General features: G+C 44.6%; 1 protein-coding gene across 3 annotated transcripts in view; it reads left to right on the forward strand.

Moving 5' to 3' along the window:
• Positions 1-19,375, forward strand: part of phtf (putative homeodomain transcription factor) — a 56,945-nt gene that overhangs the window by 13,177 nt on the left and 24,393 nt on the right. For all 3 annotated transcript variants that reach the window (XM_070522336.1, XM_070522337.1, XM_070522338.1), the window contains 6 exons: positions 2,366-2,474; positions 4,582-4,706; positions 11,818-12,044; positions 13,663-13,923; positions 14,955-15,304; positions 17,864-17,995. In XM_070522336.1, the coding sequence (XP_070378437.1) occupies positions 2,366-2,474; positions 4,582-4,706; positions 11,818-12,044; positions 13,663-13,923; positions 14,955-15,304; positions 17,864-17,995 (1,204 nt within the window). The remainder of the gene's footprint in view (positions 1-2,365; positions 2,475-4,581; positions 4,707-11,817; positions 12,045-13,662; positions 13,924-14,954; positions 15,305-17,863; positions 17,996-19,375) is intronic.

Below are 19,375 nucleotides of genomic sequence, written 5' to 3' on the forward strand. Positions count from 1 at the left end.
AAATCCGAGTGTGAATTGAGCTAAATCTTCCTCTTGATGTGTGGGTACAGTTGTGGGAACCGAAAGGCTCAGTGTATTGTTAGTGACAACCAAATGAGCCAATAGCCAGATTAAGACGAGGAAAGCATAGGGAGAATGTATCTGTTCTTTAGGGGTGGGCTGAATATTCTAAACTTTCCAATAACGAATACTGTCCTATTCGATTAGGTCTTCAAACCGAACAATCACCATTCAAAAACCTGAATATCTTTAATATAGTTTTTGTCAACTCCACATGATCAAAGATGTAATTGAAGCAAGAATTCAAAAACTTTCCTCTCATCCACAGTAGACTTAAAAGTGGACAGCACGCCACGTCACTCAGACAGACAGGCAGACTTTGCTGGCTTAACAGAATCACTCACAATGAAATCTTGTTTATGCACGCCATTTGGCAGTGGGTATCGTTTGGTACTATATATATAGATGCAGCACCTGTGTCCTCTTATTGGAATAAATGTGTATATGTTTCGCTTCAATATAGTGTGTACAATAGTGGCACCATCTGTGGCAACCATTTGAATTAGAAAACAAGTGCGTTTTTTGTTTTTTTTTTGTTTTTTGTTTTTTGTTTTTTTTTTGCTCTGCCATCGGCGCAGCCATCAAGCATATATTTTTGGGCTGCAAAGATATACACAGGTAATAATTTGCCACCAAAGCTGGCTTCTAAACTTTATAATGCATGATCGTGTATACTCTGAAAAGCCACAGGCAGAGACAAAATGCTTTGTTAATTGTTCCTAGTGCTCCCTTTGCGTTTTTGATAAAGCATACTTTATATTGCGCACTGTAATGACAAAACATCCTAATGTTCTGATTACCAGTATGTGAAAATTGTGCATTTGATTCAATTATGGCACTGCTATTCGATTTTTACTCGATCAGTGAAGCTTAAAAAACTTCTAATTGTATTATTTGAAATTGAAATGTAGAATTAATTAGCAAAATGGAAATGAGAGTTGGATAAAAGACAACTTGCCACTGGTGGGAGCCAAACCCACGACCTTTGCATGGAGCACGCCTAACGCTCTACGAATTCGGCTACAGTGACGGCTGTCCCCCAGTTCACATCCTTGAGTACTTGCATATGTTTACTAGATCTAGCCCTGGAAGTGTTGGTGAGCACTACTCAAGGCCATGGTTGCAGGCATCAAACATAATTTCAACTGCAGGCGTCACTACTGCTAAGCGACTGGCCACTACTAGGCAGCTGGCCAATCATTATACCAATAAACCCTCATAGCATTCATAGCATCGTGTGCATCATGTGGAGGTTGTGGGTTTGGCTCCCACCAGCCACAAGTTTTCTTTCATTCCCCTTGTTATTATCCATATCTTAGTTTTCAATTAAACAACACAGTCAATTTGATCTAAGCTTTCCTTGCCTTCATTATCTGCAGACTTACTGCGATATCAATTATGTGTACACTCCAAGTGAACTTCCATCATCGCCATCGCCGTGATGTTCCACATAAAATCCAAATGCGATCAGGTCGCGACTGCATGCCATGTGCCTTAGGTAGGAGTGAAAGTGTGAGAGTGAGCCAAGAAGGATGGTGACCTTCCTCCCTTGCATGTGCAAGATTGAGCCACCATCCTTCTCGGAAGCACACCACTTTCGGTCGCGCACAAGGCAAAGGAAAAGGGAGGGTGTTCTACAATAATATTTTGTATAATACAAGGCCTTGCAATGAATCTTGGTGCAGCACATTTCCTTCCCATATTTGATTAAGTATTTAGAGGTTTAATTGCTTTTCTTCATCTCGCATGACCAAGAACTAAGTGTTTTTCTGTAATATTGAATTTGAACTATATGTTCTGTTGCCTTCACGACCCTGAAGTTGCCCCTCATATTATATTGAGGTTCATGTTGTGTTTGGGGCTTCACTGTACTCATAATTCAAATGAGTGGACAAGGGCAAGAACAGACAAACATGTGATTGTAATGAGTTGTCGCCCTAAAGAAAACTTTACTTGTTGAAACATTAACTTAGGCCCCAGACATACCTTTTCCAAACATGGCTGATCACATGAGATAGGGACTTAGGCTTTGATTTAGTAGCGGTGCCTTTTCCGATGATATTCCTTTTCGTGCTTTTCACGCTTCGTCAGTGGTAAGAGAGATGCTCTACTGGTGTTATCAGCGGGGCCTGTCGGCCAAGAACAGTGTACAGTAAGAGTGGCATAGAATCGAGCAAATCGCAGCCCTAGTTTATTAGGAATGGCACAAAGCTTTGCCTCACCAAGTGTCTGGGATGTACGTTGTTTACAAGCCAGGGTCACAGGTGTGTGTCTTCACAAGCTTGTTGTGTCCTCGTTGTCACAGGTGGAAGCAGCAGACAAGCGGTAGTATCTGCGTGTTTCTTCTCGTCCTTTACTTTCTACAACTGGGCTCTCTCTGCCTGCATTCATCGCAAGATGATGCTCTCATCGCGGTGAGTGTCATTTTATGTCTTTCTGTTTTTCTGTGTTCTCTTGTCCTGTTTTTCTAAGCCTTGCTATACTCCTAAGCTAAATAGAAAATTGGTGTAGATTGGCCATTTTTTAACTGTAGCCAAAAAAGTCCGGGCGCTGAGTTGGCCATGTGTACACCTACACCCGGCTGATATTTTCTATGTTGATCGCAAATATATGTCGTTCACACTTCTGTTGGCGTTCTGGTATTTTGTGAAAATGTAGTTTTTTAACACTTTTTGATGGTTTTTTCTTTTCTCATGAAAGTGGTGTTCTGAACATGCATGTGCACTTATGATATTTATTAAAGTTCTCAATCTCCTAATAAAAATTCATTGGTAAGTGGAGCGATCATGTGTGTGTGCCTCCTTTTCTCTTATGCTCCGTCTTTTTTGTGCTACAGTTCCAAAATGCTTACTGTACTCAGTCTCATACATAGCAGACGACACTACAGAAACCATACGCAAGTGGTGTGGTCATAGATGTCTGACTCCGCATGTCACGCAACGCTGTTGTTTTTCTATCTGCAATGCTTTTGTCAGAATGACTACTTCATATATTACAACTACAACCTTTGAACATAAGTTTATGCCAAATTGCATAATAGTTTTTCGCCTTCAGGCTTCCAGCATGGGGCTTGATATGACTTGGTCGTGAGTGCAAGCGGTGCATTGTGCTCGCTTGTTGCGCAGCTGTGTTACTCTGCCCATTCCATAATAAAATAGGTTCACATCTGCGGTACTTCGCACATAAAAAAATGCATCTGATCTTGCAGCCTAAGAGCTTGAGACATAATGTTATGTCAAAATACATGACGCATACATGCATCCGTCATAATATGTAACTGTCAGTTTTTTTACGGTAACGAATGCGAGCAGTCGGAGAAGTCTCTGTAGTCTTCATTGCATTGCCTGCTACTTATGAAAAGAAGTAGAATCATATTGACACATGTACTTGTTTGTCTTTCATCGACTGGCTGCATTTCACTGTCTAACAAATGTTATCGCTCAGCCCAGGGACACGCCTGCATGTATCGGAGGTTTCTCGAATGTTATCTATGGTTGTATCTGCTGTCTGTTGTCACTGAACTTTATGTAATCTGATTGCATGTATGTGCGACGCGAATTGTGTGGTACTTTCTGGAAGATGCGGGGGCAAGGGCAACTATTCTGGAACCTTCGATGACTCATGTATAAAAGCTGACACGCTTGCCCCGCAGATCAGGTTTTGCCGATTGCCGACTGCGTCCGCCGCTTTCACTATGCATTGAATGTAACTTGCTTTTGTGGGCACAAGTTCACCCAATGAAAAGTTAGTTTTGTCATTCACAGTTTTGCTGCTTCACCGGGACACTACGTGACAATATTGACACCATGATACTGCGTGACAGAACTCTCCTGGTTGACCTAGAGGCTAGTGCCACCAACTGAGAAAGACGATGTGGTTGGTTGGAGAAGGTGTAGGAGAAGCACATCAACTCCAGTGCTTCTCGTCTGCTTTCTTAGGAAGTGACATGCATGTATCGTGGAGGGATAATGTACAGTGGCATGTCAATGAGTTGGACTTCCCATGCTTAGCGCAGAATCTTTTGTCTTAGTACATTGCTGTTCCTTGGCAGGCAAATGTATTATTTCTTTGCGACACAGCCTCACTAAATCAGAGCGAGCTGAATGATAGGAAGCTCAGGAGTTGATGTGCATTGCTGGATTGGCAAAACAGCCAGTGTAGGGGTAGCCATCACCATGGCTCAATTGGTAGAGCATTGCACTTGTAATGCTCAAGGTGTGGGTTTGGCTTCCACCAATAGTTGCCTTTTCGTCCACTTTCATTTCGCCTAATATTTATACATTTCAGTTTTGAGAAGAGCAGTTAATTTCTCCCATGATTTCCTTGGCTTCATTGTCTGTCTGGCTGTGTATGAAAACCCCTCCAATTTCAATTTTTTTTTCTCTGGTGCATTGCTTGTTAGAACCACCAACTCTAGAACTACCAGAGAGATGCTCGCCGGATCTTGTACTTTTCGTTAAAGGTGTTCTCTCCTTCACTCTGATGTGCTGCCACCTTGTGACCCATGGTATACGTGCACAGGAAAACACGCTGACAGAGGTATTGACGCCCATAGCCATGATGTTGGTGCTGGGGATCATGCATGCTCAAGTCGTGGCCACATACACCACCAATGGGCAGCTGAAACCCATGCAGAGGACCAAAGTGTATGTCTCTCTCTTTTCTTATGCTCTGCCCACTCTAGCGCAATGAATGAATGAATGAATGAATGAATGAATGAATGAATGAATGAATGAATGAATGAATGAACTATTACTTAACCATGGCGAATAGCTGTGCCTTCAAAGTGGATCCCCTAGTTCGAGTCCACAAAGGTTGCAGCCACCACCTCGGCACATGAGTACAATACCTTGGCAGGATGCTGCGCTGCTAAAGAAACACTTAAAAGAAAAATAATAAATAATTTTGCAAGGTGTTTTATGAGTTTTTTTTTTGACGAGAGCGTGACTCGCAAGGTTGTGTAGAAAATTGCAATTTAATAGGTCCCTTGATTCTTTTTGCTAAGCTAACTGCCCGTGACAAACAGAGTAAGTTATGTTCAGCTGACTGACTTTTGTCAAAGGTAATTTCATGACTGCTTTTCCCAGTCAGCCTGTAAATTAGGTGAGCAATGTGCCAGTCATATGCTATAATATGCTCTCCACCTTTTAATGTGAAAACGGACATCGTGGCTACAACATAATTGTGATGTTTTCCTGAACCTTGTGCTCCAAAAACTTTTGCAGTAGGGGATACGTATCCTGAGCTGTATTAGTGGCATCGGATGTCAAGCCCTTGCTGTGTGCTGAGGCCTGCGCACATAGAGGGCACCATACTAAATAATGTTGACATAGTGGTGTAAAGAAATAGCATCACTGAGCTCTTCTATCAGACACATATAACAAGATTGCCCAAATCTTTCTTACACACAACATAATTAGCTTCTGTTAACGTCAATGGTAGACTGCTGTTTACCACTCTTAACACACTCTGCCGCTGACAGATAGTTGCCACCGAAATTAGTACCATTATAGCTGGTGCCAAGTATAGTGGTCATGACGCCAAGCTTCTGGAAATCTCTGGGATATTTGGTTTGCTTTTCGTCGTTCCCTGTGGTAAGAAAAAGGTTAAACGAGACATCATGGAAGCTGCTGGATCTAGTAAAACTGGCCAACCTGTGTTTTTCTGCCTCCACCCTGTTTCATTACGTTCAGCATAATTAGCCTTCTCATTATTAGCATCAGTGGTTGACTTCCATTTTGCATTTTTTGACTGGAAATTATACATCCACACGAGAGCTGCTGTGATATGTTCGTATGGTAGTGCCACTCCTCTCCTATGTGCAGACATTGCAACTGCAGCACAGCGCTTGTGGTGTCTGCTCTTATGTCATCCTTGTTATTATGAGGCTTTACCTACCATCATGGATTGAGCATACAATCAAACTTTTCAGTAATACTACTACTTTACAGTAATAATAATACAGTAAGACACTTGTAGACGAGCGCGCACAAGTTGGCAAGCGTGGTCAGCATGGGCGATTGCATCACGGGCATAATCGCTAGTTGAAGCTGTGGCAGACGGAAGCACAGTGTCCAGTGGTAGCGTTGGTTCGCGGCCATACAATAGGTAAAACGGGGAAAAGCCAGCAGTTTCGAGACGGGAAAGGTTGTATGCAAAGTTAATATAAGGTAGAGCCAGGTCCCAGTCACGGTGGTGGTCAGAAACTTATTTGGATAGCATGTCTGTAAGGGTGCAGTTCAAGCGCTCAGTGAGGCCGTTCGTTTGGGGATGGTAGGAGGTGGTAAATTTATGCCGTATTAAGCAGGCACGCATGATGTCGTCGATGACTTTGGCCAAAAACGTACGGCCACGGTCTGTTAGCAACTGACGTGGAGTACCATGCATCAAAATAATATCATGCAGGAGGAAGTCCACATCAGTTGCGCAACTGGTCGGAAGAGCACGGGTTACGCCGTAGCGGGTCGCGTAGTCCACCGCAACTGCAACCCACTTGTTCCCTGATGTAGATTCCGGAAATGGGCCGAGAAGGTCTAAGCCGACACGATGAAAGGGCTCGGCAGGGATGTCAAGCGGCTGCAGGTAACCAGCGGGGAGCTGGGAAGGCTTCTTGCATCGTTGGCAAACTTCACAAGCGGCGACGTAACGTCATACGGAATGGGCTAGACCGGGCCAGAAAAAACGGCTACGTACACGGTCATAGGTTCGAGATATGCTGAGATGTCCTGCAGTTGGTGCGTCGTGGAGCTCTTCTATAACGGTGGAGCGGAGGTGTTTAGGTATTACAGGTAGGAACTCAGAGCCGTCCGGATCAAGGTTACGATGGTACAGAGTACCGTTGCGGAGGACGAAGAGGCGTAGAGTAGCATCGGCTGGAGAGTGCTCAAAACGGTCGATGAGTGCTCTGATGTAGGCGTCACGGCATTGCTCGTCAGCGAAACTAAGCAGCTGTGATACAGAGAATACGCAAGAAGCACTGGCAATATTAGAGGAGTGAGAGTCGTCAACAGGATAACGCGACAAGCGGTCAGCATCTTGGTGCAGGCGGCCAGACATGTACACCACGGAATATGAAAATTCTTGTAGCCTCAAAGCCCATCAACCAAGCCGGCCTGTAGGATCTTTTAGCGAAGAGAGCCAGCAGAGAGCATGATGGTCAGTGACTACGGAAGGACGGAACTTCGCAATCGCCCAGACAACAGCAAGGCATTCTCTTTCCATAATGGAATAGTTGCGCTCCGATGGTGTGAGGAGGCGGCTCGCATAAGCAATAACTCGATCCTGGCCACGCTGACGCTAGGCTAAGACAGCACCTACGCCATGACCGCTGGCATCTGTACACAATTCTGTAGGTGCATCAGGGTCGAAGTGGGCGAGAACCTCTGCAAACATCGCAGATTGATTTGAAGATGAGGCCCATGCAAGTGCATACTTAGGCCATGTCGCAGATCGCTTTCAAGATATGGCACCCGCACAGCCGCGCCGTAAGCAGCAGCCGCTGAAGAAGACCCCCCCCCTATCCCATGCCTCACCCCCATGCCTCGCATGTGACAGAAGAGGGTGCGCTTATGCCCTGCATTCCTTGCTCACACATGTGAGATTGAGCTACATTTGCCGGCTCACCCTCGCATGCTTTCACTCGCACATACAGCATATGGCACGTGGCGACAATTTTATTCCCTTGGACTTTATATGGAACCTCACGGCAATGCTGACGGCAGAAATGCACCTGGAGTGCCCATGTAATTGCTATCACAATAATATGAAAGGTCATTGCAGCTTTACGTGCACTCTGTATACAAGATGCATCACAAAAAATGATGCTATCAGCATTAGACAGTTTTAGTATAGCGTACGCTAAAATATGGGTCGTGACTGTGCATGCGCTGAACGCTTAATGAAATCGCAGGTATAGCGGGCGTACGCAATGCAAACGAGTTAGTGTTAGCGTTTTTGCGTGTTTTGCCGAGTTTGTGTGAAACATGGCGGTGGTCCCGGCTGCCCGCTTCGAATTGAATTTGGCGATGCTTTTGTAAAATGCACTTCGTTCGTAGCAAATGATTGTGTAAACGGCTTTCGTTTGTCTCAGGCCGCTTCAACGACAGAGTATTATGGATAACCTTGTCATGTTTTCGAGATCGCTTCTCGTTTTGAACGAGTCGAAGCCTAACGGAAGAAACATTCGAGATGTCAGCGCCACCGATCGCTAGAGTCGGGAAATAGCCGCAACAACCGCACATGACCTCTGAGATACGAAGATATCGCCAACAAACTAAAATTGTAGAAAATGTGCGCTGCTTAGCATATGCTACACTATAGCTTATAGCGTATGCTATAAGTTGCGTATGCTAAACTAAAACTGTCTATTGTTGCTGCTGTACACCTGTCTGGTGATCTGTTATTGCGTAAACGGTAATACATCTACAAACAAGGTAAAACATTTCAGATGTATTTGTGCCATCATGAGGAGGCTTCTTATTGACGTTCTTGTAATTAAATGCCTACCTGCTAGCTGGTTGGCAAGCAGAACAGGGACTCCCATCAGTTACAAAAGTGACAAGCAAAAACCGCTGACAGTGCAGCATATAAAGAGCGATTATGTTAAGCAGCTAAAGCAACCACAATAAATTGTTTCGGAATGAAAATACTATGCTTCGAGCAAGAAAGACAAAAATTTTGAGATACTAACAGACATTTTATTCAAGTTAAACCAGGTTGGTCGGAGTTGAGCAATTTCCAAGAAAACATTTCTGTGTGTATGCATTTGCTGCTATGTTATATAAATCTAAAATAAGAAATTTGCAAATGTATCAAAGTATCTGAAGATATAAATTGAAAGTGTCATATTGAATACAATAATTGCAGTAGTATCTTGTATCTGTATCTCAAATACTTCTTGCCCGATTATCTTTTATCATATCATGATACAATTGCAAGGTATCTTTGCCCAGCCTTGACTATAGACAGCTTTAGTACAGCATATGCTACACCATTGCATACGCTAAAGAATAGCGGGTCGTCACTGTGCATGTGCTGAACGCTGAATGAAATAGCGGCTATAACGGGCGTACTCAATGCAAACGAGTTAGCGTTTTTGCGTTGCTTGCGTGAAACATGGCGGCGGTCCCAGCTGCCCGCTTCGAATTGAATTTGGCATTGCTTTTGTAAAGTGCTCTTCATTCTTAGCAAACGATTGTGTAAACGGCTTTCGCTTATTCTCAGGCCGCTTTGACGACAGAGTATTATGGATAATCTCGTGATGTTTTCAAGATTGCTTCTCGTTTCGAACGAGTCGAAGCCTAACAAAAGAAACATTCGAGATGTCAGCACCACCTATCGCTACAGTGAGAAAATAGCTGCAACGAAAGCATATGGCTTCTGAGATCCGAGATCCGAGGCCAACTAAAACTGTAAAAAATGTGCGCTGTTTAGCGTACACTACACTATAGCATTTAGCCTACACTATAAGTTGCGTATGCTAAACTAAAACTGTCTAATATTCACATGAAATTGAAGGTCTCTCAGGAAGTGACAATACAAGAGTGCAGCACACCTTTTTAACCACTTGCGGAATAAAGTAGCTTATTTTTGAGCAAATCTGGTATTTCGAATTCAATTATGCTTGGACGTTTTAGCAGTCTCTGTCGATTCTGAAGTATCGGTCAGTGACAATATTAGGTTAAAATAAACAAGTTTGCAGTAACATATCGTCATCTCTTAAGTCATTGCTTCATGACTGTCACTATTGTGACAAAAAATTTTTAACAGTCTTTAACAGGCTCAAGTACCTGGAGAAACTGAGAAGGCTTTGTAAGGTAACCAGTTTTGCCGTGCAAGTTCGGCAGAACATATAAAATAGAGATCCCATGTGATAATGCACATCACTGGTCCCTGTATCTGTGTAACTGGTCACTTAAGAGTTAAGCGACCATACTCTATTACAGTCTATACTCACTACAACGGACCCACGTGCAGTAGACTTTCGGATATAATGGACCATATTTCAGCCTTAGTTTGTTCTACCTATTTTATTAATGCAACGAAGTTCGCCTTTAACAAACTATCAGCTATAGCAGATGAAATTAGTGGCAATTTTTGTCAAAATCAGGCATATAAAACAGACTTTTGCCGTGCCGACACGGGCTTGCAACTGACTTACGAAAGTCAGCCGACAATCAAGGCTCAATGACTTGCACGCGAGTGAGGGAGGAAAACGGGTGAAAGTATGCCGTCTTTTGCACCTGAGGCACGGGAGGGGGGGGGGGAGGCGAGGTAAAGAGGGGAGAACGTTATACTTCGGAGGCTGCTGTTAACAGCGTGCCCACGCGGGCGTCGTATCTTGAAAGCAATCTCCGATGTGGACAAAGTGTGCGCTCGGCCAGGCGCCGTATTTTAAAAATTAAATTATAGAGTATTACATACCAAAGCCACTTTCTGATGATGAGGCACGCTGTACTGAAAGGCTCCGGAAATTAGGACCACCTGGGCTTCTTTAACGTGCACCTAAATCTAAGTACGCGAATGTTTTTTGCATTTCGCCCCCATCAAAATGCGGCCACCGTGACTGGGATCTGATCCCGTGACCTTGTACTTAGCAGCCCAACACCATAGGCACTAAGCAACCATGGCAGGTGGCACCTTATCTTGAAACTGGTCTGCAATGTTTACAAAGTGTGCACTCGTGCAGGTACCATATTCTGAAAGCGATCTGCGATGTGGACAAAGTGCGCCAAGTGCCGGTAGCTTCGTATGTGCTGTGCTTTCAATGTTTAATTTGCATTGAAGTGAGAGACAGCACAAAGGTCAATTCACTTGCTGCAGCTGTCAAGCTTATCTTGCTTAATTTGCTATCCTAATTGATGTTTCACCTTTCGGGTGAAAATGCGATTTTTTTGTTTAATTTTTACTTTTGACATTTATCACTCACCCTATGCAATAAAGTTCATAGACATCACAAAGAAAGTTCCGGAAGTGAGGCATATTGTACATTACGGACTTCGGATAAAATGGTCGTTTTTGGTCAGATTATCATGGTCGGTTGTAATGAGCAACGACTGTAGTTAATTAGCAGCATTGTTGGTACCCATTGTTTGTAACTATGCCATTGTAAACACTGTAAATCTCCCATTGCTTGTTGGTAAAACAGGTGTACTTGCTATGTTAATGTATATCTGTGAAGCTTGAACTGGCAATATCTTGTTTTTACTCTATCTCATACTTAACAGGCAATGCTGCTGGAGCTAAGCTAATAGCGTGGTCATAAAAATCGTACTTGATGTGTTTTGCAGCACAATTACTTTCTATCTGCGACGCCTTCTGTAGAATAACTACTTCATGTATGACAACTGCAACCTTTAGGCATGAGGCTATGTCAGATCACATATTATTTGTTCAGCTTTGTGCTTCCAGTGTACCTACACTTGAACCTTGCTCTAACAAGGTCACATCCAATGGGAAAATACATTCAGTATATCCACTATTCATTATAAGCTGCTTATATTTGTTACATGCTGATATCGCAATAAACATGTCTAATTTAGCTTGTCATGCCCAATAATTTGTGATAGCTGTGCTCATTTTGATTGTATATCTTTCTTTAACATGTGACACACTCTATTTTTGTCACAGAATAAGTCGTTCTAGCCTTCACAGCATTATCTGCTGTGTACGAAACAGATTATAGTAATACCACATGTGTGGTCCCACTGCATAAATCTTCTATTTGCATTAAATATGCCTGTGATGCTGATGTTACAGAAGGAAGAGGCCAAAGCGTAAAGTCAGGTCACGCAGCAACTACGAAGGAAAGTCCTCTCCCGGGACAGCATCTGAAGACAAGCCCGACAGCTTGTGGTCTGAGTTCCAAGCTAACCGTACATCCTGCGGGTCCGCTACTGAAAACATGAGCCATCCAGTCAGAAACTCAAGCCGAATCTCCATTGTTGGTGGATCCAACATGCAGAACAACCATCCCGACAGAGATGGTAAGTGAGAGGCAGTGTGCTGTCAGCCTCCTTTATTTCGAATATGGCTGGGCACACGGGATAGGTCCAAATTGCCCAAACATCGAACTGAATGGTACTTTTGAAGTATTACAGTTGAACCTCACAATAATGAAATCGGCAGGGAATGCAAAAAAAATCGCTTTCGTGAGAGTTTTGTTGTTGTAAAAAGAGACAGCACAGATAGGTAATGCATCGCAGGACAGAACTGTACTGTCGAAATTCCATTAGCCTATTTTGCAAGCTTTGCTCATAGAACCGCATTGCCGACAGTACAAAGTGCGCCACACGCGTCGACCAGCAGTGTCCGCACTGCCGTAGTGCAGTATTCTTGGTCAGTTGCTTTTGGAGATGCGATCACTTTTGCGAGATTTCGCATAACTCGGCATCAGACACAGAGCAACAGCGCACGCAGCAGCATTTCTCCCGTGCACGCTGTTGCCCGTAGGCGCACACGCATCCGGTGCCGAACGCAAAAGTGATCGTATCTCGTGTACCCGAAGGCGAACAATTGAGATAATGCCCTTTTCGCACAAATCTATGGCCGGCACTGAATCCGGACGTAATGCCTGTCGGGTGGCACCAAAACCAGCGTTCTTGTAGCAAGGGATGCGTATTGCCAGACGATCGCTCGATCGTGGCCTGATGCATGACACTCCATATGCTGCGACCGCCATCTCAAGCACCATAAACAATTCTATGTCGGTGGGATGTGGATTTCCTTGTTTTTGTTGCATTTTTCTCACCGAGGTGCACATTACGCAGTGCACTGCCGTAATCGGCAATTGTTCTTCGAAACGCGCATTCAGTTTGCATTCAGTTTCGCCTCACGCGATTGGCCTAGGCCTCGTTGAATTGTCAGCCGCGGGGAACGCAAACTGAATGCACATTTCAAACAACAATCTACAATGTTGCGTGCAAAAAGCATCGTCACATGTCGGTAGCAACATGCGTGCCACTCCAAATGGGCGATCAACAAACGAGATGGCGGCCATGAAGTGTTTCCAGCGCACTGACCGCTTCCGGTGCGTGGTTGTTTTTGTGAACAAAAATGGCAGAACCCACACAAGTGTAATGTGGTGGCATTTTATGCAATTTTAGTGCAAAACAATCGCATTTGAGCACCTTTTGGAGCCTGCTAGCCTTACATGAGTAGGTAATATGCGGAGTTAAGTTCGGGCAAATTTCCTTGATGCGGGATTGCAACACAGCAACACCTCAATTCCGAGAGGTACGAAATGCATTGAATCCTATGGGCGTTCGCTAGGGATACGAAAATGGTTCATTGTCTCAAGAATTTCATTGTTGTGGGATTTCGTTATCGTGGGTTTCAGCTGTATTGTGATAGTAATTACGTGGACCTTCCAGTCAAACTTGCGGCACCATGTAACCTTATGACGAGGCAAGCTTGTCATTAGCTAAAAAATGACAATCGCTCAGGTCATCAAGATCAGTCTTAAGGTTAAGTTAACTGTCTCCTGTCTGCTTCATCTGCATAAGGCAGTGAGTCTCACCATTCTTTGCTTGCAGCTTGTAGAAATCGTTGTGATAAGGTGAGGTGACAAGCCTCTCTTCCTTATTTGTCTTTGTCCAATCACAGTGTTTCGACACATGGAGGACCGAAAGAATTCAGACGAAGAGAGCGGTCTCGAGAGTCTCTCGAACCACAATGGCCCCGAGGAACAGTATGTGCCCCAGGAAGTCCAGGACAAGCTGTCGAGCTTCATAGAGCCCAGCGGCAGCTGCAGCCACTCTGTTGTCCCGGAAGTCAACGGCCAAGCCACGGCTGCCAAGAGAGAGCCCAGCTCTGACGACGAAGAGTTCTTCGTCGCCAGAAAGCAGCGTTCCCGAAGCCACGACAGTAAGAGGCGTTCATAGCGTTTGCCCACCCAATGTGGCTCATTGCAATTTGATTTTCGAGAAATTCTCATGTGGGCTTTTGCATACTTGGCAGGCAACTCTGCAGGAACTGCGGAGGTAGTGTTCTCACAGAAATCTATCACTCTGTGCATTTCATAGCGAACTGGCTTTTAACCTGGAACATGAGTGCATATGCAGCCCGTGCACCCTGTTCTAAAGGTAATCTGCACATGTGCAATGAGTGAAAGTTTTGAGATCGCCTGGCATCGTGCGCGCTGTCTGTCTTCACGCACATTTAGTACTGGAGCTTGCGTAATCTTGTGTTTCGGAGACACGTTGAAGTGAGAGGCAGATGAAGCATTTGCTCCCCACTGCTGGCACTTTTTAGTGATAATGTCATCCCCTTGTGGGTGACACTATGAGCCCTGGAGGTGGAGCAAATGCAAAAGTGTGGCTGGCATTGCTTCATACCGCTGATGTGAACATGTCATCAACATGGCACGAAAACCCGTATCTTTCGTTGCTGACACTCAAATTCAGCAAAATGCATTTTCTTTCTCGTTCAAATTCGATTTTTCCGAGCGCCCAATAATTTGGACGATTTTGTGGCCCCTTTCGTGAAAAAAATTCATCAGTGACTGTGCTTGCTTGCATGAAAGGTTGAATTTCAATATAATAAAATTTCGATATACTGAAGCTAACAGCCGACTTCAGTGACTTTTTTATATGGAGGTTTAACTGTACTCATATACCATATGTAGCCTTTTGGTTAATTCATTGCGGTACTTATAGGGAGTCCGTGTACAGGTGAAAGGCGGGAGAGGGTTGGTTTTCCACGGAACTCCGGGAAGGCTGATAGGTTTCCCAAGGCCAAGAAGTTTGAGAACCCCTGGTGTATACCAACCACTTATGACCAATTTAACCATAGCGAAATTTCATTGCAGTCGGACTTCGAGGTTTTGCATATTCTGCATGACACGGCACAGCGCGACCATTTCAGTGTTCAGCGCCGGCATAACGTCTCTTTTGCAGTTTGCCAAGAGGCCAGCAGCATGAGTGGTTTCCCAACTCAGTGGTGCGCGGCCACGCCGATTGACGCCAGTCCCCACCGCTGCCTCAGCAAGGAGGTGGTGGGCCCCGGCCTGCTCAGCCGGATGTGCGTGGAAGACGATGAGGATGATGACGACAAGCTGGAGCCTCAGCGACGCCGCTCGTCACCCCCCGACCTCCCTCCCAAGAAGACGGTGAAGCCCGGCCTCCGGAACCGTCGCATGTCGGCGAGCGTCTTTCCCACGCTGCCGTCGATCCGTCTGGCGCGGTGCGACTACAACAGCTCGTGCGACTCCGACAAGGACACCACCGTCCCCAACACTCCCACCAAGGTACATACCAAAATGAGAGCGCTCTAAATGGATTCACCTGATGGTGCAATTTATTGTGAGTACAGTAGCACGAGACGAAATAAGCACAAGGAAGTAAACAGGACAGGCACTGTCCTCATCCTGTCTTGCACTACGGTACTCGTAATGAACCATTACCAACTAGACTGGTTGCCCGTGCTGCTGACAAGGCAAGTCGTGCAGCCATGGTGGCTGTTGAGATAGCGGGTTGAGCAAATTAGCAACTTGTTTAAGGGATTACTGACAGAAAATTTCTCTCTCATTTTTATTTCTTTATTGGATTGCCAGTAATCATGCTATAGAGCCGCAATTCATTGAGAGCACACACAAAAAAAAGAAAAAAAATTTGTTACATTACCTCTTGATGCGACAGTTCAGAACACGGGCCAATTGCAAAGCTGCTTCAGACATCAAATTGAAGACTATTCACGTCACAGAAACATGGCATGACAGTCAAGTAGTATGAGACACCACTGATACATGCACTAGGATCATGCTGCTGAGAACTCGGTCCATTGAGCGCTCGATAGGACAAGAGGGGAGAGCGGGTTCACCTGTGCCTTCAAGAAAAGTACATAATTGCAAGTGCCTGCTTGGCTGCTTTCAACAACACTGTCAATGTATGGCCTTCAAACACCATGCCGGGCTGGCTGCCATCTCCGCTTTTGGTGGCCTGAATAGTATCTTTTTTTTTTTCATTATTGAAGCTGCGTTGCACTTGGTGCGCTTTCCAAGTGGGTTGCATGAATGTTGGTGCAATCAGGTAATTATTGGTGGCGCTCTCGAGGTATTGAGTCGACAGCCTCCCGAGAAAGTAAAAGAAAGCGAGGCACAAAGTGTTCGTGTTAGTACTTCTTTAAGTGGCATGGTTTAGCGAAGAAAGAAACTTGTCAGCGCAACCGGCTGCAGCCGCACCAATCCTGCAAGAAGAGCGCACTCGCATTGCACAGTCTGTTCTGCAGCCTTCCATTCAACCGCACATTGCTAGACGCCTCTCTGTCCGCAGCTAGCTCTTCGCAGTCTCTCACCTTTATATGCACTCAAATGTGCCACTTTTATATAATTCTCTGTCCCAGCGAGTGCCATCTGGAGGCTTTTCAAGTAGCTAGCTGTCCTATTAGCCAACAACAGAGGGCACTATGAACAGGTTTCCCACAATTGAAATGTACAGTAGAATTTCATTAATACAATGCCATTCGCGATTGAAGGCACAACAAATGACCCAGCGCAGTCATGCCTCTTCTTTATTGTTCATGCGTTCCTGGAAAACATGATTTTTCGGCACCAATGTACAGTGAATCACCAAATTGCATTGTATAAGATGTTTTTCGGACAGTAGAATTCACCTAAACAAGAAAAGGCACGAGGCGCACATGAGTGAGAACATTAGCCACCTACTGCGGCAGCTTCCCTGCAATACTTGCCCGCCTCTCTCACGTTAAGATGCCGACGGGCACTCTGTTTCCTGTTCCGGTACCAGCCAATCGCAAGCCACATTCACAGCTATTGCTGCCATCCCTGTTGCAATAAGTAGCTTCACTTATATGTTTCACAGTGTGGAGGGCGTAGTGCCATTGGAAGTGTACTGCACCCATTTAATAAATGATAACCCAGCCACACTGCCATTCCCTGCAGCAGGTGGCACGAAGTGAGTGCCATGTTTCGCTTTGGCAGCATTGTAGGCATCATATTCTGGCGTCGCCCATCTGGCTAGATTTTATTTCAGTTTCCTGTCATTGTGCATCTCGGTTCACTTGGGCCCTACCAGCTCAACGCACATAGGCATCTTGTGCCACAATGATTGGTGCCAATTGGGCCCGTCAAAACTTCCTGTCAAAATGCCACTTGAAGATGCTGCTGACTCAGGTCAAATTTGAGCAGTGCAAACGTAAAGTTGCCAAAGCCGCAAAAACAACAACGTGCATGTCAGGTCACTCGGGCATCACCAGGCAATGTATTCTCGGAGGGCAACTTTCGGCAATATCACTGCCAGTGCGCACTTATTGGCTGGTTGAGCAAAACCAGATGATCTGATTGGCTGATTAAGCACTACACCACAGGAATGAGATAGTATCGCTGAAACTGATCGTCCGATAATACGTCCCCAGCTCAGCGTGATAAGAAGGCCTTTAACAGGGACAACGATTAATGCCCTGTCCATGGTAGCTCAGATGCAATAAATTTTTGTTTTCCAAATGAGAACAAGTCCCTATTACTCTTATCCTTTACCACGAAAAAATGCTAAGTGAACAATCAAGGACCCTGCACATATAATTTCTGGAAGTATGAAAATTGGAGTGCAGGTTACAAACGAGTAAATGTGGTATTTAACCTACTGCAAAATGCAATTCTTTGTTCTGTCTGTGTTTTCAGTGCTGTGTTATCGGTGTATTAGGCTCTACAAATGTGTGTCAGGGAATCGAATGCAATTTGGTAAACTGAAAATTTTGTAAAATTGGCTTTCTTTAAACTGAGAGTTGAGTGTAGTTAAGAATTGTACTTGCTGACCTGGCTAATCTGTCTGATGTCGGAAAACTGCAGCGACCGGCATCGGATATTGAATGGCCCCTGCTTTCAAACACCGACTGCAATGGCTATACGTCAAGTTCCGAAGGGCTCGACGGGGACGAGGAAGATGTTCCTGAGGATCCATTTGGGTTGGACGGTGCAGAGGTGAGTTCATCTTCTGGTGCAGCTGAGGTGCAAGCTGACCACTATGTTTCTAGCAATGCATGGAGCAAAGAGTCTCTTACAATCACCTAGAGGCAAAACTGGTACCGTGGTGCTGTTGTGAATAAAGTGAATCGAGAGGCTGCTTTGCAAGGTCTTCAACAAGGGTTTAAAATAATGCGTCTTTGCACTAAATGCCATCAGTGCTTTGTTTCTTGCAAATCAGTGCCTGGTGCAGATATTGAAATGACTTGACCATGCATATACTCCTAATCACATATTTACAGCCAGCTGGGAGTACACAATATTAAGGTTCCTTAGAATGTCGATCTAGGTTCCAGTTCTTTGTAAGATTAAGGAGTGAAAGAGACACTTTTTTTAGAACTGTTCACACGATACATTACTCCACACAGACAGCAGTATCGATAGCCATAGGCCTATAATGAGTCCGCCAACCACTGTTCATGTGCTGTGAGAACAAGCACAGGTAATAGTGGTGTCAAGGTCAAAATTCAGCCTTTTCACGGATCCACCGACTTGTTCGCGCGTATTGAGGGGGCATGAAACAAAAACCCTGAAGTCACGTGGTTTGTTAGGTTACCACAGAATATTTATGATTACGCAAATAAAAGTGCAACTAGAAGGGCTTCAGAATACTCTTGCAATCCAAATCGTCAGCGTCCCATAGACTGATTGACGTATACCGTATTTACTTGCATAATGCTGGCACTTCTTCTTTTTCTGTTTTTTTTTTCAGTAAGTTAATGCAAAGCAGGAAGGTGCGATAACTATGCAGAGAAATTTTTTTCAACTGGATCTTCTAGGTGCTAAACAGAAGAAAAAGAAATGAGAATGCAGTAGCTGTCAATCGGGGTTTTCACTGTAGCCATAGAGAAAAATTACACCATAGGACGACAACAGCTGTCTGCTCAATAAAAGCTTATTAATAATTCCAAACAGCACTTACCTCTGTAATAAGAGAATTATTTCTACACAACTAGGAACTGCAAAGGCCTTTTATTTGCATAGACTTGCTAAACGAATAAAATGGCTCTGGTCTGACCTACTTAAAATTGGGGTCAACATTGACAGGACTGTTTGCTGCCTTCGTGATAACCCTGTTACCACGGTCTGCATCGCCTCTGTCGTTAGCCTGCAGCGTTAAACCAGTTGTGTAGCTTCCCTATTGTCCCCTAGTGAAGCAACATGAAGAAAAACAATGCAAATGTTAACTTTACCTGCATACAACTTACAAACTTCATGAAATGGCGAAAACTTCACCAGTTGAATTGAATAGGATTGTGCGTGCCAGTAGTATACATGACACTTAACAGATGGCTCTTGGGTGCAGCAATTTTCATGGGTGTGCTGATTACTTGAGGT

This window comes from Dermacentor albipictus, chromosome 7 (genome assembly GCF_038994185.2).
Source record: "Dermacentor albipictus isolate Rhodes 1998 colony chromosome 7, USDA_Dalb.pri_finalv2, whole genome shotgun sequence".
Classification (NCBI taxonomy): Eukaryota; Metazoa; Arthropoda; class Arachnida; order Ixodida; family Ixodidae; genus Dermacentor; species Dermacentor albipictus.